At 41.1% G+C, this 24,657-nt stretch overlaps 1 protein-coding gene across 2 annotated transcripts in view; it reads left to right on the top strand.

Moving 5' to 3' along the window:
- The window catches only part of MRPS27 (mitochondrial ribosomal protein S27), a 134,147-nt gene that overhangs the window by 21,304 nt on the left and 88,186 nt on the right, over nucleotides 1-24,657 (top strand). Inside the window, exons 1-3 of one of the 2 annotated variants that reach the window (XM_020998374.2) lie at nucleotides 5,836-5,939; nucleotides 11,263-11,333; nucleotides 16,350-16,408. In XM_020998374.2, coding sequence (XP_020854033.1) covers nucleotides 11,280-11,333; nucleotides 16,350-16,408 — 113 coding nt within the window. In that variant the 5' untranslated portion in view covers nucleotides 5,836-5,939; nucleotides 11,263-11,279. Of the gene's footprint in view, nucleotides 1-5,835; nucleotides 5,940-11,262; nucleotides 11,334-16,349; nucleotides 16,409-24,657 lie in introns of those variants that run through there. The other variant, XM_020998373.2, reaches the window with a different exon arrangement.

Here is a 24,657-nt window from a genome sequence, read left to right as displayed (position 1 = left end):
CACCACCTAGCTGCCCCTATATTTAATTAATAATAAATATAACAATAATAATAAAAGTTATTGATCATTTCTCCCTGAAACTAAGTAATAAAGGAAGGGGAGAGATCTATGTAGTAGTTTAGGAAGGTTTTTTTGGGGGGGGACAGGGAATACCTGTAGGTACTGACCTTTCAGAAGAACAGGAAAAGGTGGTAATGTTTTCCCAGCACCCAACAGCAGAGAGGAATCTGAAAAGAGAGAAGATGGGGACAACTTATTTTGTTCCAGCTTCGTGGTTATCGTATGGAAAGTGAGAAAGAAGGCAGCGTGTAGGCATTCGAGGCCCCAGCACTATTACCTGGCTCATTGAAAACATGAGACCAGATGAAGCATCATTCCCCAATAGCTGTTAGAAACAACAACAATGATAAAAGTAATAATAGCATTTATATAGTGCTTTAAAGCTTGCAAAGAACTTTACATATTTAATCCTCATAGCAGTGCTGGGGGGGGGTAGCTGCAATTATTATCCTCATTTTACAGGTGAGGAAACTGAGGTTAAGAGACATTAAAGGACTTGCCTCGGGGTCAAACAGCTAGTAATGTCTGAGGCAGCACTCAAAACTCAAGTCTTCCTGACTCTAGATCCAATGATAAATGAATGAAGAAAATGGCATGTATTCAGTATTTACTCTGCACCAGGCGCTGTGATGAGTTGAATGGCTTTCCAGCAAGGTTACTAGAAATAAGGTGGAGTTTGATTATAATTAATTAAATGACCATATTGTGATAGAACATTGGTTGGAGTGACATTATATGGAATATGTATATCCTTTCATGCCATTCCAACAGGACAGTGCTTTGGAAGCTCCTCACCAGAATTCAAGCAGAAACACAACAACCCCAGACCACTGATAGCCTTTGACATCAGGAAGGATTGCTGAGCTTCCCTTAGGACCTTTTTAGACAAATACAGATCAGATCCCGCTATGATGAGCTCAGAAAGCCATCACAGTTACTGCTTGGATTTGGATTTTATTAAAATGGAGACTTCTTGCTACATTACAAAGAAGGTGTTTTTTAAGAGTTTTTGTTTGCACAAAGCATTCATTCTATGTTATATTTGTAAATAATGAATGCAGTGGTGGGAGATGAGTGTATACTCAGAACAGGAATGATTTACTACTGTTTTAAATAGTAATACTGCTAGTGGTTAGGTTTAAAGAATGCCGAACTTGGAAACAGGGAAGATCTGAGTTCAGATTTTGTCTCAGAAACTTACCAGATATTTCACTCTAGATAAGTCATCTAACTTCTCCCCGCCTCAGTTTCTTCATCTGTAAAGTGGGGATAATAATAGCCCCTGGAGGCATTTGATGGCTTAGTGGATAGAGTGCTGGGCCTGAAGTCAGGAAGACCTGAGTTCAAATGTGACCTTAGATGCTTAAGAGTTCTGTGACTCTGGGCAAGTCACTTAACCTGTGTTTGCCTTAATCTATCGGAGAAAGAAATGGCAAACTACTCCATTATCTTCGCCAAAAACCCCATGGACATTACTGGTGTGTTGTGGTCCATGGGGTCACAAAGAGTCAGACACAACTGAACAACGTACCTTCCAGTTGTGAGGATCAAATGAGATAATGTTGGCAAGGTACTTAGCAAACCTTAAGGTGATACATAAATGCTAGCTATCATACTAAAAAGAGGCAGTGTGCGGTGGTGGTTAGGGCACCAGACTTGGAGTCAGAAGGACCTAGAATTAATTCTCTTCGGACACTATGTGACGTATGTGACTGTGTGACCCAGGCAAGTCACGTAACCTTTCTCTTCAGGGGAGGTAGGGGAGAACTGTGAACTGGGCCAACCTTTCTGGAAAGCCATTTGGAATTTTGCTAAAACAGTGACTGAACTCTATACTCAGAGATACTTACTGCAAGGAGGGGGAGAGAGAGAGATTGGGAAATGTAGGTGATATGAATACAAAAGATATCTGTAAAAATTATAACTCTTTTTTTTTTTTCAAGAGAACGTTAGAATTCATAAGGTAGACCATGGTTCTAATCACTACACTAACTTAACACATTGCCTGGCACATAATAGGCACTTAATAATTGTTTATTGAATTACCTGTGTGACCTTGGACTAGTCATTTAACGTCCTTGAATTTCAGATTCCTTAACTCTAAAATGGGCATTAATATCACCTGTCCTCCCTGACTCATAGAATTGTGAGGGGGAAATAGCGTAACAGCCATGAAACAGCTTGTAAACACATGGCAAAAATGCAAAGTTTTAGAGGGGTTTACACATTTGTTTTGTTTTCTTTTAGTAAAGAACACGTCCTGACTTTTAGTCCATGGGTTGATGGTGACTGACTGCTGGCATTTAGTAGCTGCTTAATAAATGTATGTTATTTAACTATTAAATTGGAGAGTGCTTTTCAGATTAAAATGACATTTTCACATCTAAGGACAGAAACTACCTGAAGTACCTTTGAAGAGCTATTATTTAATCATAATACTTCACTTGTTTACTTTGATAGGTTATTTCAGTTATCTTGCGCCTTTACAGTTTGCCTCCAACCTGACCTGACCAAGGCTATGTTACCTTCCAGCCCCCCACTAGTCAGAAATGTCAGCCAACTTTGAAGTCTTGAGTTTATAAAACTTCAAAAAACATCAGTACAGCGTCTTGAAAAAGATATCATGCTGTTAACAGTATTAACATGTTATTATATATAATTAGATATGCCATATAATATATGTTATATATAACATATTATATATAACATAATTATATGAATACATTAACATATCCTTTGCATGCAGTATTTTTATTAAGAGATTTGGTAAATCAATTCTATTTTCTAAAGCACTTTTAAAAAATAGTAGTTCTTGGGGCAGCTAAGTGGCACAGTGGATAGAGCACTGGCCCTGGATTCAGGGGGACCTGAGTTCAAATGTGACCTCAGACACATAGCACTTACTAGCTGTGTGACCCTGGCCAAGTCACTTAACCCCATTGCCTAGGCAAAAAGAAGAAAATAAAATAAAAAATAGTAGCTCTCCTTTAAACAGAATTTTCTGTAGCCATATCAGCAGAACTGTATTAGTATGAGCTATATAGGTAGGACATTTCTTGCTGTTATTTAGTCGTTTTCATTTATATCCTACTCTTCATGACCCCTTGTGGGCTTTTCTTGATAGAAATACTGGAGCAGTTTGCCGTTTCCTTCTCCAGCTCATTTTATAGATGAGGAAACTGAGGGAAACAGGGTAAAGTGACTTGCCCAGGGTCACACAGCTAGGAAGTATCAGGCCAGATTTGAACTCAGAAAGATGAGTCTTCCCGATTCCAGGCCAGCGCTCTCTCCACTGAGCCATCTCACTGGGACATAGAAATAGTCTTTTCATATGGAGCTAGGTGGTATAATGATGTTGGTTCATTGCAGCAGCCTTTGATTAATAGGATGTTAACCACAGGCTGATTTGAATTCCGAGTTGAAAATGAGAATGCTGGTTTCATTCGGTGGGAAGAGATTCAAGTGTTCCTGTATCATTTCAGCTTTGGAGGCCTTTCGCTTGCTGAGTTAGTTTTCCACCCCTTACTCTTGAGGCATGTTGGAGGCTTCCTGAACCCTTCCCTACTTCTGTCAGTGCAACGCTGACCGTCTTTCTGACATCTGTTCCTCTCTAAGCCTTCCTGTTTGCCATCTGCTGCCACTCCTGCAGGTGACTGTGGCTTTGCCTTGTGTGGGTCACCCTTCTAACTTCTCACTCCAATTAGTATGTAGCTGCCTAAGACTGTTTTCCAAATTTTCCATTATCAGATCAGTTTGTTTTAAAGCTTCTGGCGCATGCACACACATAAAATCTGTGTTCCAAGTTTGACTGTGTAAGCTTTTCCAGCTTCCACCATTTACTTCTGGAGATGTTTTAGATCATCTGTAATTGCTTTTCTCTTTCTTTCTTTCCTCCTCTTCTCTCTCTTCTCCCTCCCTTCCTCTCTATCTCCTTTCCTCTCTCTCCTTCCCTTCCTTTCTCCCTCTCTCTGTCTCTTACTCCTGCTCTCTCTCCCTCTCTCTCTTTCAACAGTCAGGGTTAAGTGACTTGCCCAGAGTCACACAGAGTAAGTGTCTGAGGTGAGATTTGAACTCAGGTCCTCCTGACTCCAGGACCAATGCTCTAGCCACTGCACTACCCAGTTACCTCCATTTGCTTTTCTTCAATCAGGGAAAAAAACAAACAAACAGCACAACAACAGTATCAGCTGAGAACAACAAATAGTCCTGTCTGTTTTGTCCTCTTTAGACTGTCAGTTCACAAATTCCACGATGTGCCACCCTGTGGTCTCTTTACAGTTTATTACAGTATCACTTCATTACGGTATCCAAGGACCTTCAGGCACAAAAGGATAGAGAGAAAAAAATGATGGGTTTGGAGTCAGAGTTCAAATCCTACCTCTACTTCCTACTTATGGCCTTTAGCAAAATCACTTCTCTCTGGGCCTCAATTTCTTCCTCTGTAAAATGAGGCATTTGAATGAGACCTCCACAGCCCTTGCCTTCTAAATATATATATATTAGCTGAGTGAGAAACCGTGTTTTACGAATACATAGGCACTAGAAAAATAAGAAATTATTTAATGATCCTCTGTAGTTTCTGGTGCTTCCAGCAGCCCTCCCCTCCTTTGCTGACCTTCCGTATCACAGTTTTGTCCTAGAGATCCACTGTACGAGGAACTTTTTTTAAAAAGTCACCATTAAAGCCTTAGTGATGACAAAGAGGATTTCCATTTCTAATGGGAGGTCTTCAGAATCCTAGAGATGGGGTTTAAGTGGACCAGAGACAACTATTTATTTGAGCATGATTTTTTTTTCCAGTTAGTGTATGTCCTTCAGCTTTAACACTTGGTAGTGTTTAATGGATCACACTATATACAGTCTCTCAAAAGTCCTGATGAGGTTTTAAACTTTAATAGTTTACAGCTATTTGGGACATCAAGTATACGTGCCATCCAATCTCTGTATATACCTTGACTGTTCTCATCTCTCCACCTTCACTCACGCTTTTCCCTTTGTTGGACTGCTTCTGCTATCCCCCCCATATTGTGGAAGACCTTGAAAGGCTAAGGAAACCTTATCTCTGTCACCCCTTTGCCAGTCTGGTGGAGCTTCTGGACCCCTTCTCAGAGTAATGTTTTTAAATGTATAAAATAAAAGACATAGGATTAATCAATCAATAAACATTTAAGTATCTACTGTGTTCCAGGAACAGTGCTAAGTGCTGGATTGTTTTTTAAAAAAAAATATATTGGAATAGTTATAAAAGTTTTTTAAAAAATATCATGAACTCCTGTTTTAGAGAGTTTTGAGCAGAGAAATACTCTGACCAGATATCTGGTAAGGTTAAGTGTTCTGGCTTTGTTATGAAGATTGGTTTGGGAGGGGTTGGTGGTAGGGATGAGGTAGAGAGACCTGTGAGAAGGAGAGGCTTTTATAAGTAGTTTGTGACATTGGGGATGAGAGGATGTTGTAGAACAGTGTCAGCAGGAATAGAGAGGAAGGGATGAATATGACATTGAAGAGGTAGAGTCAGCAGGGCTTGTGAACTGGTTGGCTACAAGAGATGAGGAAGAGAGAAGATCACAGTAATGCCAACGTCTCAGACATGGAAGATTGGGTGAATGACAATGTCATTGACAGAAAGAGTGAAGTCAGGAGAAGCAGCCAGTTTTGAGGAAAGGAAAATTCACTTTGTTTGGGATATGTGGACGCTGAGGTGGAGATGTCCTTCAGGTAATTAGAGAGAGTTCTATATAGGACCTAAGGGCTGAGTTGTTGACTTGTTCTTCTGAGCCGAGGTGATAAACGAAGCCGTGAGAGTCAGTGAGATTGCCAAGGAAGAGGGAGAAGAGAGAGAAGGTGGTTGAAGACACAACCTTGGGGAGCATCCACCTTAGGTAGGACTGTTGGGCATGGGTCTTAGCCCTTTTAACTACACTTTTACACAGGAATAATGATTGTGCTCCCTCTCCGACCTCCAACAGAACTGATTTTCTCTACCATTTAATTTGGCATGCAGCCATTTTCTGTCTTTTCCTCTGTTAAATTATGTGTAAGTCTTGTCTCCCCACTCATTAACTGTGTCTTGGTCCACAAAGCCATATCCCATAACTCTCCTTTCCTACCTAGCACTGTTCTGGCAACCTGGTAAGTATTTGCTGAATCTTCACCATTAGCTTTAGTTTCCCCAAATAAGAAGGCATTGATATCCTGACTGATGTTTCTTGGCACAGTTACCTGAAGTCTTGTGAGCAAGTAGTCACTAAAAGCTTCAGGTTTTATCGGGGTTAAAAATACCAATTCAGTTTTTCTCTTTGGCTTTTGCTGGCCTCCATTCATCAATTGTATGTGTGACTGAGAGCTGGACAGTAAGGAAAGTAAGTCAAGCACCACAGAACTGATGCTTTCAACGATGTCTAATTGTGGTGCTGGAGGAGATTTTTGGACAGCAGGAAGAACAAATCAGTCAATACTTAAAGAAATTAATTCATGCTATTCATTGGAAAGTCAAATACTGAAGCTGAAGCTTAAATACATTGGCCACATAATGAGAAGATGGGACTTGTTCGAAAAGACCCTAATGTTGGGAAAGATTGAAGGCAAAAGAAAGAGGGGATGGCAGAGGATGAGATGGATAGATAGTGTCATAGGAGCAACCAACATGAACTTGGACAGACTTTGAAAGCTAGTCTAATGGAGGGTAGAAGGGCCTGGCATATTGTGGCCTATGGGATCACAATGAGTTGGATATGGCTGAACAACAACATTCATCAGTTATAGCGTTGGGTTGCATGTGTGTCTGATGAACCAAATAATGATGAAGTAACTAAGGTTGTAGGATCATAGATTTTGACCTCAAAGGGACCGTAAAAGTCATCTAGTCCAAACCCCTCGTTTTACAGATGAGGAGATGGGCCCAGAGAGGTTAAATAAAGATGCAAACCCCGATAGTCTGATTCCAAATCCAACACTTTTTGCCATGCCACATACTACCAACACTGCAAACCAGACTTCAGTGACCATTGGCAGCTCACTGACATCTGGAATCATGACCAGAAATGCTTGAGTCAGGGGCCACAGCCAGTGCTGCTGGACTGGCCTTTGAGTGTGGCAGCTGCTCTTATACAATCTTCAGTTCCGTGCCTGATTCATCATACCCAGCACAGTAACATGAGATGATTGGTTCCAGACTATATTTAGAGGCAAACCTTGCTCTGACTTGCATTATGCTAACACTCTTCATCTGATGCTGCAGCTGTTAGCTATCTGAGGAGAAAGTTTAGTTCCACTTGGCTGAAGGTTGCCCTTGGTACAAATTAAAATGGTACCTTGAGTTACTTTATAGGGTGATCCGACAAGCCCACTAAATCCACGATGTTCCTCATACTTTTCATTTCCTGAACATTTCCAATGGCCCATTTGCTGCTGTATTCGGAGACAGCAGATTCCTGTGCTATCCTATCCCTTTCAACTCCATATTCCTTGAGCAAATATGAATGATTCCCCCTATATATTTCATATCACCCTAAAATGAGGACCACTGTTTTGAAAGACATCTTAAAGACCTTGTTTCTTCTACTTAGCCTTCTAACCTCATTAATAGATAAGTGCCCAAATTTAGCCATGCTAATTGGCATTAACTTATTCATATTCAGGTTTTATGGATTTATTTGCCTTTGAAATAATTTAGTACATGAGTATTAAAAGAGTCACAAGAAAAGTTAATTCGTTCTACACCCCTCTAGCATTCAGAGTAATTTAACATTTAAATGTGTAACTTCTCTTTCACTTTTGGCTATTTAATCCTATAGAACTCCTGTAGAATCTCCATAATAGGGTTGGGAGGAGATTAGCATGAAATCTACCTTTCCAACCTTATTTCACTCAGTCACCATCACACAATCAGATTCAGTTAACTCTAGCTTTCCCCCCTCGCTACCCCATCTCCCTCTGCTTGTTCCTCCTGCCTGCCAAACACATTGGCTCTGGCTCCTGTGTGAAATTCCTTTTCTCTTGCTTTTCTAATCAAGTTGAAAACCAGAAGAAAATATCCATGTGTTTCTGCAGCTGATTGGGGTGTGAGGAGTGTTGATATTATTTTAAGATGAATATAGAGAACATTTTTAATAACACTTAGTCTCGTGAATAACCGCCTTCAAAAGTCTCTGATAAATTTCCCTATTTCCTCTTTTCCTAATAGAAAATATTGTTGCTGTTGTTGTTTTAAAGTAAAGTCTTCTGTTACAATTTGTAGGATATATTATTTCATGATATTCCTTGACACCTTGCCAGTTGGTCTATGTTTCCTGTCATACTGATTTTTCTTTAAAAATACATGTTTAACCAAGGTTCTTTTCTGACTTAGAACCTTACCTAGGCCCCCATGCTTCTCTACAATCCTAATCTACTCTCTGAGTTATCTCAGTTTCCACTTTGCCAGACTCATAGAGGTGGTAGGCCTGAAGTATGGGAGAGCCGAGTTCAAATTTGAGTTCCTCAGAACACTGTGTGACCCTGAGCACACCATTTGACTTCTGCCTCAGTTTCCTCAATTGTAAAATGAGGATAACAATAGCCCCTACCTCTTAAGGTTGTTGTGAGGATCAAATGAGATGGTGTTCTAAAGCCTGGCACATAGTAGTGTTTAATACAGTACTTTTTTCCCCCTTTTTTCTGTCACATATACAAAATCTTTTTCTCCTTCTTTTAAACATCTAGCCTCAGACACTTAGCAGCTGTGTGACCCTGGGTCAGTCATTTAACCCTGTTTCCCTCAATTTCCTCATCTGTAAAATGAGCTGGGAGAAGGAAATGACAAGCTACTCCAGTGTGTTTGCCCAAAAAAACCCAGATAGGGTCACAGAGGAGTTGGACACAGCTGAAAAACGACTGAACAACAGCAGCAGAAAATCCAGTGATATTAGATCAGATGACTTAACCTTCTACTGTACTGTGTTGATTGAGGCCATCTCATGTTAGCTCCCTCTGCCCCTCTGTTCTGCTCATAACTTTTCAGCATCACTTCCCATCCTTATTCCTGTCTCTAGGGTGTTCCTAGCATTAGCCTCTTCCTATCACTGGTGTTACTACTCACCTGTGCTCTTACATCCTCCTTGCCCTTCCTGACCTTGCCTCAGCCATCATCCTCTCTGTCACGTGTATCTTCAGTCTCTTTCTCTCCACTGGTTCTTTGCCATTTGTCTGCAAACATGCTGGGGTTTCCCCAGTGCCCCCAAAGTCTTTCTGTCCCATTCACCTACTGATTCGTCTCTTCTTTCCTCACTTCCTCGTTATCTGACATCATTCCCCATCTTTCTGCTGAAATTATTCTCTCAAATGTTAGCCTCTTCATCGCCAAATCCCTTGGAGGTTGGTTTCTTGTTTGTTTTGCTTTGGTTTTTTAGTTCTCATTTGCCTTAACCGCTCAGCGTTAGGTACTGACCTCCTCCTTCTGGATGTTCTCTCCTCCATTGGCTTCAGAGACACCACATCGTCCTGGTTCTTCCCCAGCTTCTCTAACGGCCTGTTCTCTGTTTCTTTGGTTGGCTCCTTTTCTTCTTCCCAAACCTTGACAAGGTTCTGTCTTGAACTCTTCTCCTTTTGAAATCAAGAACACCTGGTTTCAAATCATTTCTCTAGTACTCATCAGCTGTGTGATCATGGGCAAATTACTTAATCTCTCGGGGCCTCAGTTTCCTCATTTGTCCATTGGGGAAAATGATACCATAACAACCTCATAAGGTTGCAGAGATAATGAACATAAAGCCAACTTTAAAGCACTGCTTTTTTTTTTAATCTATCATCATCTTCATCATTATTTACTGCTTTTCCCTTGGCTACTCATTCCCTCCCACAACTTTGGAATCTTCTCTATCCAAATGGCTACCAAATCTCTGAAGATCCAGGCCCACATGTCCGTCTGTCTACAAGGTGCCCATTTTCATCTGCATGTTCTTCTCGGAGCTCAAACTAAACATGTCTGAAACCAAATGTTTCCCACAGCCCTGTTTCTGCCTATTTCATTGTTTTTTTCCGGGGCAGCAGTTGCCCATGTCTGAAGCCTCTTTATCTTTGTCTCCTCCCATATCGATTTAGTTTCTGAGTCCTCCCAGTTTTGCCTCCTAAGGATCTCAGTTCCCTTTCCACCTCAACTAACCTCTTATGGTCCCTCATAACTCTGTGCTTGGAATACTGCCGTGGCTTCCTATTGGAGGCAGCTCGCATGGCAGCACTCCCTAAGTTGGGGTTCCATGTAGAGATGAAATAAGGCACTCAGAAGCCATGGAACCATTAGCACAAAGAGGTTTACTCTGTCCTAACGCAGCAAGAATATGTAACAAGTATACAGGTACTAGGGCTGCTCTGGCTGTGTCTCCCCTGCCCCCATCCTCCATCTCCATGGAAACATGTCTGGTCATCCAAGCAAGATATGGTGAAGGATGTGGGGACTTGTATGGTCTTCAGAAAGCCACTAAGGCAGAGAGAAGACTTTTTTTTTTTTGCCTTCAGGTGATCCAGAAGCAACATAGGAAAAGCCAGAGCCAGTGCCCTCTCCCTCCATGCCCACCCACCCAGCTTTGCCTTTTTTTTAGACAAGGCTAATCCTTATGAAAAGAGGATAAGAGGAGAGGCCTGGGCCTGTGCTATGTGGTAGATAGATAGAAAGAAGCTGCTTCAGGGAAAGCTGGTAAATATTAGTTCTTTTACACTCCCTAATAGGTCTTCCCACCTCCACTCTCTTCCCCTTCTCCCCAGTCAATTAATCAATAAACATTTATTAAGTGCCTACTGTGTGCCAGGCACATGCCACATTTACCTTCTTTGTGTGTACTATGTTCCTACAACTCCCTTGCTCCAGACTCTTCAGTGGCCCCCCCACTGCCCACAGAATATAATTTATGTATTCTAGCATTCGTCCTGTCAACAATTTGGCACCAGATGGGTGGTGCAGTAGTTAGAGCATTGGGCCTGGAGTCAGGAATAGAAATCTGGCCTCAGGTACTTATTAGCTTTGTGAGCCTGGGTTAAGTCACCTCTCAGCCTCTGTTCTGTCATCAGCAAAATGAGGATCATAACACCCATCTCAAAGGGTTGTTGGGAGTATCACATGAAATAATGTATGGGAAAGGTTTTGCAAGCTTTAAGAGAGTGTATAAATGTTAGTAATATTATTATTGGACACTAATGTCTGAACTAAATTGAATATTTTTGTTTTCACAGCTGACCTGGCCTCCTTAATGGATAGAACGTATGAGAAAAAACTGCCTGTCAGTTCTTTGACAATTTCACGGGTAGGATTTTTTACAATTTAAAATATATTCCTTATTTAAATGACTCAGTGTAAATGATGGGCAATATAGGCTTAAAATCCAAGACATTAAGCAGTTATTTGGCGCCTACTATGTTCTGGGAACTGTTTAACTCTGAAGATACAAAGAAAGGCAAAAAGCATTTCTCTACTTTCAAGAACTTATCTGATTAATTGAAGATACAACATGCAAACAGCTATCTCCAAACAGGTGGTACAGTAGATAGATCACTGGGCCTCCCGTCAGGAAGACCTGGGTTCAAATCTGGTCTCAGACTTGCTAGCTATATGACCCTGGCAAGTCATTTTACCCTGTTTGCCTCAGTTTCATTATCTGGAAAATGAGCTGGAGAAGGAAATGGCAAACCACTCCAGTATCTTTGCCAAGGAAACCCCAAACAGTGTCATGAAGAGTCAGACACATGAACAGCTATAAACACGCTAGATTCAGGATAAATTGTAGATTACCAACAAAGGGCAGGCACTAGAATTAAGGGGGGTTGTAGTAGGTGGGATTTTAGCTGGGATTTGAGGGAGGCCAGGAGGCAGAGATAAGATGGGAGAGCAGCTCAAGTATGTAACTTTATAGCTATTTGTAGATAATCTGTTGTAGGTTAGGGAGACATTTTTCTTTCCTTAAATATGAGAGTAGGAGGGGATGGAATGGGGAGAGAAGGAGAAGCAGCCTAGAGTGGGTGGCTAAAGAGCTGACTTTGCAGGCTTGACGAGTCCTGCCTCTGACATGTACAAACTGTATAACCCTGACTTTGTTCAGTCATTGTTCAGTCAGGTCTTACTCTCTGTGACCCCATTTGGGGTTTTCTTGGCAGAGACACTAGAGTGGTTTGCCATTTCGTTCTCCAGCTCATTTTACAGATGAGGAAACTGAGGCAAACAGGGTTTAGTGACTTGCCTAGGGTCACATAGCTAGTAAGTGTCTGAGGCCAGATCTGAACTCATGTCTTTCTGACTCCAGGCCTGGCACTTTATCCACTGCGTCCCCTAGCTGCAAGTCCCTTAATTTCTCAGTGACCCTGACAAATCTACAAACTGCTGAGAAAATGCTAGTGAGCATTGTTAGGAGAAGTTTCTCACTGGGAGGTCTCTATAACAGGGAAATCCCAATTCCAATCTAAAAAACCTAATTAAATAAACAAAAAGATGTAGGAGAACCATTATAGAGAGTTTGCTAGATTTGGAATCAGAGAGCTTGGATTCAGAGCCTGGGTGTTGCTTACCACTTATGTGTGTGACCTTGGGCAAGTCCTTTAACCTCTCTTAGCTTCTGTTTTCTCATTTACAAAATGAGAGAATTTTACTAAATGATCCTATCAGCTCTAAATCTTATGACATAGAATATGCACATTTGTTTTTAGGTTATGACTCTTAGGAATGGCGCTCATGTCCTGATTTATTCTTTTAAAATTTTCCTGAACTCTGATATATTGCTCCATATAAAACATGGGTTTTTAAAAAATTGTTTATACTCCTTAGGAAAAAAAAAATAATACTTTTTGTAGATGGCAAGATCTGTAAAAGTGAATATTTGTGTTCTTAAATTATTCAGAATAAATTGATGAAAAATAATCTATTATAATCTTTTCCCTCTCAGCCATCTTCCAAAGGGAAAGGGAATGAGGGTAGAGGAGGGAGGGAATAAGCAGTTTTTAAGCGAGGTGGCAGAGTTGATAGAGTACCGGACCTGGAATCAGGAACTCATCTTCCTGAGTTCAGATCCAGCCTCAGAGTGTAAAATGAGCTGGGGAAGGAAACAGCAAACCACTCGGGTATGTTTGCCAAGAAAATCCCAAATGGAGCCATGGAGAATTGGACACAACTGAAAAATGACTTTTTTTTTTAAAGCAGCTGTGATGGGCCAGACACTGTGCTAAGTGCTTTACAAATTTTATCTCATTTGAGCCTCACCACAATCCTGGGAGGTAGGTACTATTATTATCCCCATTTTACAGTTGAGGAGACTGAGGCAGACAGAGGTTAAATGACATGCCAAGGGTCACACAGCTATAAGTGTCTGAGGTTGGATTTGAACTCAGGTCTTCCTGACTCCAGGCCCAGTGCTCTATCTATTGAACCACCTAGCTGCCAAGTTAGTATTTCTAAAACAAGTCTTAACTATGATACTTTCTAGCTTAAAAACCTTCAGAGCCTCCTTCATTGCCTCCAGGATAAAGTGCAAGCTCTTCTGCTTGGCCTTTGAAGCCCTTCATAACTTGTCTTCAACTTAACCTCTTTAGGTTTATTTCCTCTCTTCTGCCCCACCCCACCCGACTTCATACAGTCTGCATTTCATCTTTTATCTCCATGTCTTCGGGCTGCTGGGGGCTTCTCACCCTCCCCAGCCAGACTTTCATGCCCAGAATCCCCTCTTTCCCCGTTCAATGTCCCAGCTTCCTTCAGGGCTCCACTTAGGCACTCTTCCTACCCAAAGTCCTTCCTGATCCACTTAGTTGTTATTTGCTTATCTGCATACGTAAGTGTAATTCCTACCTGGAATGTAATCTCCTTCACCGTTGGGATTGTTTCTTTTCTGTCTCTGGAGACCCATTGCCTACCAGCTGGGAGCCTTGAATTAGTAGTAAGTGCTTCCTAAGTGTTGGCTAGATTGAATCAGATTGAAAGAGCGCCTGAGTAGGAATCCAGAAACCCTGGGCCTAGTTTCATCCGTACTGTGGTCTTGCTGCATAACCCAGGGAATCACTGAGTCTTTCTGGGCTTCACATTCCTCCCTGGTAAAGGGAGATTATGATACCTCCCACAAGGAGATGCTGGATGGGAGAGCACTTTGCAAAAGTAAAACCTTCCATGCAGGTGCAGAATAGAACAGGGGCTTTTAACCTGGGGCTGGGAACTTGTGTTTTAAAAACATATTTTGATAACCGTATTTCAATAGAATTGGTTTCCTTTGTAATCCTATATATTTTATTTGATGCATTTAAAAACATTCTTCTGAGAAGGGGTTCGGAGGTGTCCCCAGATTGCCAAAGGAGTCGGTGATACAACAAAGGTTCAGAACCTCTGATCTAGAAGAAGGCAGAATGGAAAAATGTTGCCCATTTGCACCTCTCTCCTTTCTGCCCCCTGTGGATTCTTGTTCTAGCTGGAAAACAGTACATTCAATCCTAGAGACAAGAAGGGATTTGAGGGACCATCTAGTCATCGCTTTCCAGTTGTTGGAAGAGAAAGAAAAGCAGAATTAAGTCATTCTAACTTCATCCACGAGATCCTGGTACTAGTGGGAAGACTCTCCCCTCCCCACTCACCCACCTCCCAACCTCTGGCTCTTTCTGGCTTTCATAATTTTTTTCGTGAGCATCTCTTCCTGATCCTGATCCTAATTGCCTCACATCCCTTTCTAGGAATTCATGCCAGAGTATTTAACAGGGCTTTGACAGAGCAGCCTAGGAGGCCCTTCGGATCCCAGGGTGGGATTTTGTTTGTTTGTTTTTTGTTTATTTGCTAAAAAGTTTTTAAACCTAATTAGGTAGCAACTATGAACTAGTAGGTCAATAGAACATAATCATTTCTAAGTCGTTTTCGGTCATGTCCAACTCTTCGTGACCTCTATTTGGGGATTTTCTTGGCAAAGATACTGGAGTGGTTTGCCGTTTCCTTCTCCAGCTCATTTTACAGATGAGGGAACTGAGACAAACAGGGTGAAGTGACTTGCCCAGGGTCACACAGCTAGTAAGTGTCTGAGGCCAGATTTGAAACCCAGGTCTTCCTGACTCGAGGCCCTGCGCTCTATTCACTGTGCCACCTAGCTGTAGAACCTAATTTACTCACACTTTTTTGTAACTTGAATGCCTCCAGTTGTTATGCCCTGATTCATCATGTGAACTGACACAGAGCAAAATAAGCAGAACCAAGAAAACAATGTACACATTGGCTGCAATTATATAAAAGAAAAAATCACTAAAAGAAAGCTGAACCCTGAGGAATCTAGGTGTCAAAGTGGATAGAGCAGTGGACCTGGGAAAACTTGAGTTTAAATCCAGCTTCAGATACTAGCTGTGGGACCCTGGGTGAGTTGCTTAATCTCTTTTTGCCTCAGTTTCCTCTTCTGTAAAATAGGGCTACTTCCCAGGGTTGTTGTGAGGACCACATGAGACGATTTTTGTAATTCCTCATTTTGCAAAACTTAGAAGCGGCATACAAATGGTAGCAATTATAACTGAAAAACCAGGGATGGTCCTAGAGAATCAGATAACGAGGCATGCTTCAAGAGTCAGGCATCTACTACCAGGACAGATATTATCCGATGTAGTCATTGGTATTGGTGGTTTTTGCTTAACTAGTTTGTTATTGCTTTTGTTACAAATGAGAGTTTAATTCCAGGGTTTCTGTGATATAACCAGAAATGACAGTAGTGTTAAAACTAAACACATCAGTGAACTTTTTTTTTTCCTTTTGATCTAGTGGTCTAGATCTATGCCTTTTTTGGACTAGAAAATGCTTGGTATGAAGAGTCCCTTTACCAATGCACATGGACAGCTGCTCTGCCGCTTACATAGGCTTAGAGAGTTTCCTGGGGCCCTGAAAGTTTCTGTGACTCTGCCCAGGGTCCCACAGCCAGTATGTGTCAGGGGTAGGACTTCCTTGATTCCAAGGCTGGTGCTTTGCCCCCTATACCACACTACTTCTCAGTAAAACTTATAGGGGACAATTATTTTTTAAAAAAATCCAGGGGCAGCTAGGTGGCACAGTGGCTAAAACACTGGCCTTGGAGTTAGAAGTACCTAAGTTCAAATCCAACCTCAGACACTTACTAGCTATGTGGTCCTGAGCAAGTCACTTAATCCTAATTGCCCCTACCCCACCCCCCCGTTGCCCCTGCCCCCCTAGTATTTTCAGGGATGAGCCATTGAGATCAGTGGGGTCAGAGCTTTTCCAATACCACTGTTGACCCTTGGTGAGGCTGTGTCTTTAAGGCAAATGTCAGTCTGTCCTTACCTGAAGTTTTCCTTTTTTTCTCTCTCAGTTTGTGGACAACATTTCATCCCAAAAAGAGGTAGACCATGCTGAATATTACCTTTACAAGTAAGTTTCCTATTTCCTGCATTCATATACCTGAACTGACTGTGCAGCTTGGCTCTCCCTAAGCCACTGGTGCTTTGTCAAGTGATGTTAGTGCTTTGAAGAGCTCTGCTAACCAGTGTTGAGGGGAAGGCCCTGTTTCCCAGTGTAACCTTTTAGCCATTTTATTCCTCAATATCTTTAACTATAAAAAATATATTTAAAGTGAATCCTGCCTTGCCACATAAGGAGAAAGAGAACGCCGGGCTGTCATCTTCATAGGAAAGGAAGTCAGCAGATTAAGCTCATTTACTATCCCTTTTGTCAAATTCAAATCATTATTTTCGTTTTTTGACCCTGGATTACTAAGGCTTATGTACCTGACTAGATTATTATCCTTCATAACAGAGCTTTCATATACATAATAATATTTATAGGCAATGATTCAGGCAAGGATGCTAAAGAAACTGTGCAAAAACACTAGAAGATGCTTAGGAGTTGGCCACTCTCTTATTCTGATGGAGTTCTTTAAGGTGTTTCTTCCCAGACAGTTTGTAGCCAGTTAGACTAAAAGAGATTCTGTGTGGAAACAAAATGAACCAGTGCCATTGTCTTGGTGGAGAAATCATTTGGTTTATCGCCTTCTAAGGTTCCTTTGGTTCATCTGGGCATCCGTCTACCTCAATGTAGTCTTTGTAGCCCTTGCTGAGGCCAGAGAGAGGGCATGGCAGGCTTGTTTTGGGACTGGTAATTTTCTGTGCTTGACAACATGATAGGCCATGGTGTAACACCATCCTTTGCCCCAGGCATAGTGGAAGAAGTTTAAGATTGTGTTGAGCAATGTGACTGATGTGGAGACAGAAAATGAATGAAGAAATGCAAATGTAGCATGTGACATGTTTACTGTGTAAAAGAATGTTCTTCTCTTTACTTTCTGTCATGGCCATACATATAACATCTTTTCCATCTTCTCCGAACCTGCTTTATATCTGACTTTTTAAATGAGTAAGTCCCAGTTCTTGAATTATATTAAAATAATTTGCTGCTTAATAAAAAAAAAATTTAGCATTAGTGATAGGATGTTTGTTTTGTAATAAGAGTTAGCATTTATACAGAATTTTAAGGTTCACCAGGTACTTTACAAGCATCTCATTGGATCCTTATATCAGCCTGGAGGGATAGCTGCTATTATTATACGTTATTATTATAGTCTAATACTTTTGTTATCCATTTTACAGATGATAATAATAACAGCACATAGAGTTGTAAGGTTTGCAAAGCACTTTACAAATATTATCTCATTTGGTCTTCACAACAGCCTTGAGAGGTAGCTGCTTTTATTATCCCTATTTTACAGTTGAAGAAACTGAGACAGATAGAGGTTAATTAAGTGACTTGCCCAGGGGTCACTCAACTATTAAGACTCTGAGGCCAGATTTGAATTCAGGTCTTCCCAACTCCAGTGCTCAATCCCTAGGGCCACCTTTTGTCTGAACAAACAATGAAAATAGTTTAAACCAGTCCATGTGATGATGCTAGTATTTGATCCGTGACTGATATGTGAGTTGTCATGGAAACAGTACTTTAATTTTATTTTTCCCTAGCTCAGAACTACCAACAGTTGCTGAGATTCACAATCACACAGCAGTGGTAATAACATATTTTTGTAGCACCCCGCTGCTTACAAAGTGCCTTCATGTGCAATGTCTTGTTTGATTGTATGTCTGATGTTTATTATTAGAGTATAAGCTCCCTGAGAGCCAGAACTGCCCCATTTTTGTCTTAGTATCCCTAGCGCCCAGCACAGTGGCTAAGTAATCATAAACACTTAATAGATGTTTGGTGATTAATTCAGTTGCGTCCTCTGAAATGTGAATTTAGATGTTCAGATAGACAAAAATAGAGAACAGAAGTGATAAGTTATACTGGGAGAGAGAAGGTTTCATGTGATTATGAGTTCTAAGGGATAACTGTTCATAGAGCACCATGAGGTCAGTTCACTTAAACATGTAATTTAAAATGGGACATCGTGGGATCGTTAAACCAGCATGTGGGGAGAATATAATTTGAAGATTCTTCATGGGCAGAATAAAACCAGGAAAGGACAGATAGTCAAGGGTAGGAAATGAAGGACAGCAGGAATAGAACAGAGAGGTTACATCCTAATGCCAAAACCACAGTGCATTCAAGGATGAGAGAGCAATCAGGCCCTAATTTAGCAGCATGTAAAGATGAGGAGCCAACAAAAATCAGTGAAGCCAGGATAAAAAAAGGAATTGTCAAATGGGGAAAAAAAATTTGCATCAAATAGCTCTGATAAAACTCATATCCAAGATAATAGAGGGGCATTAAGCATATACAGAGTTAGCTTCAGAGTCAGAACAGACTAGGTCATGTCCTACCACTGACACATACTGACCATGTGACCCTGGGCAAGTGACTGACCTCTCAATGCTCCTGCTAACTCTCTAAGACTAATAATTGGTGGAAGGCATTTCCTCAATGGGAGCTCCCTATACTGGTGAAATTATAGGTCTCTACAACTCTTGTTTTTTTCTTTAACTCTTTCAGGATTTGTGTCCAACTAGCATTTTCCTTTGAGGCTTTGCTTGTAGCTTTTTTCACATTATTGTTTTCTTCTGAATGTCTTTGTCTTCCCTTCCACCATAGTATCACTTTATAGTCGAGTTCTTTTTTTGTATGCTCATTTTTGCAGCCTATTTGTTGATTTTGAACTATATGTTAAAGTTGGCCTCTGTTCACCTGGGGATAGGGAGGCACTGTCCCAAGCTTCGAGATTTTTTGTGCTACTGTTTTCCAAGCTAGTTCTGAGGGTCTGCACATTTTTGGTGCTTCCAAGGTGGTATTATCCTGGGAGAGGTATGATCACTGCTTTCCTGATCTGTGCTCTGGTCTTTGCCCATGAAGGGCCCCTGCTCCCCTACAGCCACAAGTACTAGTATTCCTCTTGGCCCTGGAACTGTGACCAGGTCTCCTGCTCTCCTTCAGCCACCTTGCTAATGCTCCTCTCTGTCCTGGAAGTGTGATCTAGAATTGTGTATAGGCAATAGAGTTGCCTGCTGTACTCAGTGCCAGCAGAGGGTCCCCTGTAATGTCTTTCTGAGCAGTTGTCTCTGGGCTGAGAGCTTCCGAAGTTGCTACCCCCACCACCACTCCCCCCCCCCCCGTTGCTCCACCTGCATGCTCTCTGGACAGGCCTCCACCCCAGTGTCACAGACCTCTCCTGCCAATCTTCTAAGTTTTCTCAGGCCAGAAAAATGTCTCACCCTGACCTTTTGTTGGATCTGCTGCTCCAAAATTTGATTTTAGGGGTTGTTTTATTTTAAAGTTATTTTAAGGAGGAGAATGTTGAAAGAGTTCAGCTGAGTTGCTGCCCCTAATCCACCATCTTGGCTCTGAAAATATCTTAATTTTTTTTTTTCTTTTCTTTTTTTTTTTTGGTGAGGCAGTCAGGAGTAAGGAATTTGCCCAGGGTCACACAGCTACTAAGTGTCAAGTGTCTGGTCGCGGACAGGATTTGAACTCAGGTCCTCCTGACTCTAGGGCTGGTGCTCTATCCACTGAGCCACCTAGGTGCCCTGAAAATACCATAAATTCTTAAGAGTAGCATTCTTCCCCCTAAGCAGTAAGGTCTGTATTATATTGAGAAACATTTGGATGGGGCAGCTAGATGGCTCAGTAGATAGGGCACTGGCCCTGGAGTCAGGAGGACCTGAGTTCAAATGTAGCCTCAGACACATAATACTTCCTAGCTGTGTGACTCTGGGCAAGTCACTTAATCCCATTGCCTCACTACAAAAAAAAAAAAAGAGAGAAACATTTGGATAGAGTAAGCTTATTTTTATCTATGTGATGCCCAAGCTCTCATCAAGCTTTCTTTTTAATTCTTCATTGAAATCTTTTGTCTTTTTGACCAATTTAATGTCTTTTCTGCCTTCTAATTTCTCCCGATAATCTCAGATTAAAATTCAGAAAGTTCTCTGTAGATGTTTTATTAGATGCTCCCATTTCGTCTCTCTTTGTCCTAGACTGGAGAACTGTTAGTTTTCTCTGTTCAGGAGCATTTCTCAAAGGAAGCCAAGTCCACTAGACCATGTCAGAATAAAGACATGGTAAGAAATTCTTTTGCTCTTTGTTGTGCTTCTAAACTGTAAGTAGTAATGAAGATGCTTTATCACAAATCCTAGCTATGTATTCTTAAAAATATATCTAGGAGAGTGTGTGTGTGTGTGTGTGTGTGTGTGTGTGTGTGTGTGTGTGTGTGTGTGTGCGTGTGTATAAGGTTGCTGATTTTTCCTCATTCTCCCTCTCTCCTTCCATTCTTCTTCCCTCCCTCCCTCTCTAATACAACTTCTCCCTCCACTCCTTTGCCCCATCTATCCCTGCCTGCCGGTGTTTCTTTCTTCATCTCCCTTTTTATATGTGATTCTTTTTGTTTCTGGATGTTATTATGTATGATTCTTTATCTTTCCTTTTTTCATCTTTTACCCAGAACTGGACATGATCCAGAATTAAAATAAACACACATATTTTATCATGTGTTGTATTTTTTAAAAAATTCTTATTGTTAATATTTAAGATACATTAACAGACTGTCTTGTGTTTTTCTTTCTTTCCAAGAAACCTTAAATTACATTGCTTTTTATGTTTGTGTGCCTTGATTTTTTTTTTTACTGCCTTCCATTATAATTGGCTCACAATTAGAAAAGTTCTCTTATGTTGTGTTATATCATCTCTAAGAAATAGGTATAAGTGGCTATTTTACACAATTAGAGAAACTGAGGCACATTTTGGGTAAAGTTTATGTATTATTCATAAGTACCTAGTCTGTCTCATGCACTCTGAGCATTGGGAACTTATCTCTTTAAGGCCAGTATGAGAGTCATTCATTTTATGCTGTGTAATTTGTGCTAATTGGAGTTTTTCCTTATCAGTTTGCATGAATGACATTTCTTTCCAGTCTCTTGAGTCCAGCATTCTTTCCACTAGTATGTGCTCCCACTGTATGTATGAAGATATAAGCCCTAAGGCATGTATTTATTGTTCATTTCCAGGAGATAAAACCATATACCACCAATAAAATTGCAGCATCTGTAAAAGCAGTTATCTTCATGGTTTTCACTGTGTAGAACAAGCCTTAATAATTCCAGGATTAGTGCTTAGTTACCCCATTAATGGGATGCAATCTTGAGCCATAAAAATTCCTTTTTTACATGTGATATGCTCATCCAGAGCTCTGATGTTAGAAAATTTCATTTTAAAAGGCTTGATTTGAGCTCCCGGATTATTTCAGCAGTTTATAGATGCATGAAATTAAATTTGCTCCCTTTGCCAGAAAGTTGTCAATAATGTGAATTGGTGGCTCAACCTTTGATATAATTGGGTCACCTAAAAAATCAATGAGAGAAGTAACACCTGGCATATGTCTTTGCACATATGTCATTCCATGTTACTTACTTATCTTTTTTATTTTTATTTTTTTGTGATGAGGCATTTGGGGTTAAGTGACTTGCCCAGAGTTACACAGCTAGTGAGAGTTATGTGTTTGAGGCCAGATTTGAACTCAGGTCCTCCTGGCTCCAGGGTTGGTGCTCTATCCACTGTGCCCCCAAGCTGCTCCTACTTATCTTTTTAAAAAGTTAGCAACTTTCTGCTTTTTAACAAATAGTGATAATAAAGCCCCCCTTGGATGCCTTGGTGTAATGTGGAGTTGACCTTGAGTTGTCAAAGGCTGTATGGGCCCACAGAGACAGTCTCAGGCAGATCTGACCGCCTTGAGAGGGGTTTGTTTGGCAGCTGACCAAGTACTAACTTAGCTTAATTAGAATGGTCACATTATTGGAAGGTTGGCCAGCAGGTAATGAATTTTTTGGCCATGACAGTTCATTAAATATGGAGGATTACCTACCTGATGATGAAACTATGACTCTTTCAAAATGAGAAGTAAGCCAATGAACAATTATAATGATGAAGGCTGGCCTCAGAAAGGGTTAAGACAGGGGTGGGGAACCTGTGGCCTTGAAGGCCACATGTGGCCCTCTAGGTCCTCAAGTGCAACCCTTTATAGGACTGAAGGGTTCTGTCAAAAGCCATACTTGAGGACCTAGAGGGCCACATGTGGCGTGGAGGCTGCAGGTCCCACCCCTGGATTAAGATCATGCATTTGGGGGGACACAATGGGTGTAGACTATTGCCTATGCTAACTAATGAGTTTTTTGTTTTGTGGAACTTCTTTTATTCTTTGTTATATGGAATGGCTCACTGGTCAGGCAGAGATATATTCAGAAATGAAAGAGGGAAAGAAAATAAATATTTATTAAGCACCTACTGTGTGGCAGGCACTGTGCTCAGTGCTTTACTGGTATGATCTCATTTCATCTTTGCAACATCCCTGTGAGGTAGGTGCTATTTTATAGATGAGGAAGTTGAGGCAGACACAGGGTGACTTGTCCAGGGTCACATGGCTATTATTTAAACTCACATCTTTCTGACTCAGGGCCTGGTATTCTATTCACTATGCCACCTAGCTGCCTCCAAATAAAGGTGATATGGAAATAAAAAATACCGATAAAATTAAGATGATTAAAAGGTAAAATAGAAAATAAGCTACTAAAGGTGCCTGTGTTTATTACAATGGAATAGCCACTGTCGCAGAGCACTTTGGGCCAGTGTGCCTTGGAGGGCAGTATCAATTGTTTTATTTTACATCAGACCACAGTGCTGTTGGTTGTCAGGGCACACAGTATGCCACCCATTAGCATGGCATGCCACAGAACAAAAATAGACTTTGTGCATTGGCGTTGTATCTCCCCACCACATTAGCCCATACAGCCTTAGGCTGGGCTCTCCATTAATGCTGACCTGGCGGATACCAGGCAACCCTGTTAGAAACTGGAGGCTGGGCACTAGCAGCAGGGTGAGGCAGATGGTGGCCTGGATGGTCCTGGAGCCTGATGGAACTAGCTGGCAGAGAGCCAAAGAAGGGCCTGCAGAAATAGCTTCATTTTTCAGTAAGTAAAACTATCCCTGCCTTCCATTCCAAGGAAGAGAAGGAATGCCTTACCATGGACCCTAGGCCTAACGGACTGTGTTCTTGTCTAAAGGGAGAACAGGCAGGGGAGAGGTTTGCCAAGTGCTAGCAGCAGCACAAACCCATTTCTGCGGGAGTCATTCTCCTCTGCAGGCCTCTAGATTGTATTTTGTGGAAATGAAAGGAAATCTTAAAATATTTCTGTCAGCAGGTTGTTCTCATTACAATTCTCATTATATCCAAGTATTTCTAAGGGAAGAGTAGGAGCCCAAGGGTAGAGAAATGACCCTAATGATAGTTTCTTTCTTTTTTTTTTTAATTCTTTAAGATTGCAAAGTGCTTGTTTCATATAGTTTTATTTGTTGATTCTCAGCCCTAGCAGAGAGCTGAGTAGATTTTAGAAAGGGAACTAATAGGCTATGGAAGGTTCATGAGTCACCTGAGGACCCATAACAAGGTGGGGGTAAGAGTTAGGACTGGCTGTTACAGTCCTTGGCATACCCACCCTATGCATGACTTGCCTCATACCTCATATCCATGCATTAACACGCCACTTAAAATGTGGGAACCAGAAGAGCCTGGGTGCCAAGCAGTAAGTGTACATGAGAGCAGGGTGGAGGAGGAGGGAGGGATCTCTTGGCTCTGATTATATTCTCTACTTGGCTTTGATTCACTCATTTCACCTGAGTTCCCTGTGTGATCACCCATCTTCCATGAGTAAAACATTTTCCTCTCCCTGTATTATTATAATACTCTTAGTGTTTATTATAATAAATCCATTAGAGATTCTCTCTACTTTTGTCTTGGGTCTATGTAGTTATGGGATTCCTATGACAGGGTTTTTTGGGATAGATTGGTAACTGCTGAGTGAAGGCATTTATTCATTCAACAAACATTGATTAAATGCCCACCATGTGCCTCTATGCTAAGCATTGAGGGAAATACAGAGATAAGTCACATATAGTCAATGAAGTTCTATACCAAACAGTATAATAATGATGTTCCATTTTGTATGTGGAAACAGAATGTAAGCTCCTCAAGGTCAGGGTCTTTTGATTTTTGTCTTTGTATACTTAGTGCTTGGTTCATAGTAGGAACTTAATCAGTTATTTTTTAATGGAATTAAATTGTTAAACTGAGTCAACAAAAAAAGAGCACCCAGTCTAGCATACTTAGTGGACACTTATTTCATCTTGTATTGTCATACGTGGATGTCTTATTT

The sequence above is a fragment of the Phascolarctos cinereus genome, unplaced genomic scaffold (assembly GCF_003287225.1).
Source record: "Phascolarctos cinereus isolate Bilbo 61053 unplaced genomic scaffold, phaCin_HiC Scaffold_4;HRSCAF=312, whole genome shotgun sequence".
Classification (NCBI taxonomy): domain Eukaryota; kingdom Metazoa; phylum Chordata; class Mammalia; order Diprotodontia; family Phascolarctidae; genus Phascolarctos; species Phascolarctos cinereus.
The sequence above is the reverse complement of the archived record's forward strand: the minus strand, read 5'-3'. Positions and strand labels throughout refer to the sequence as shown.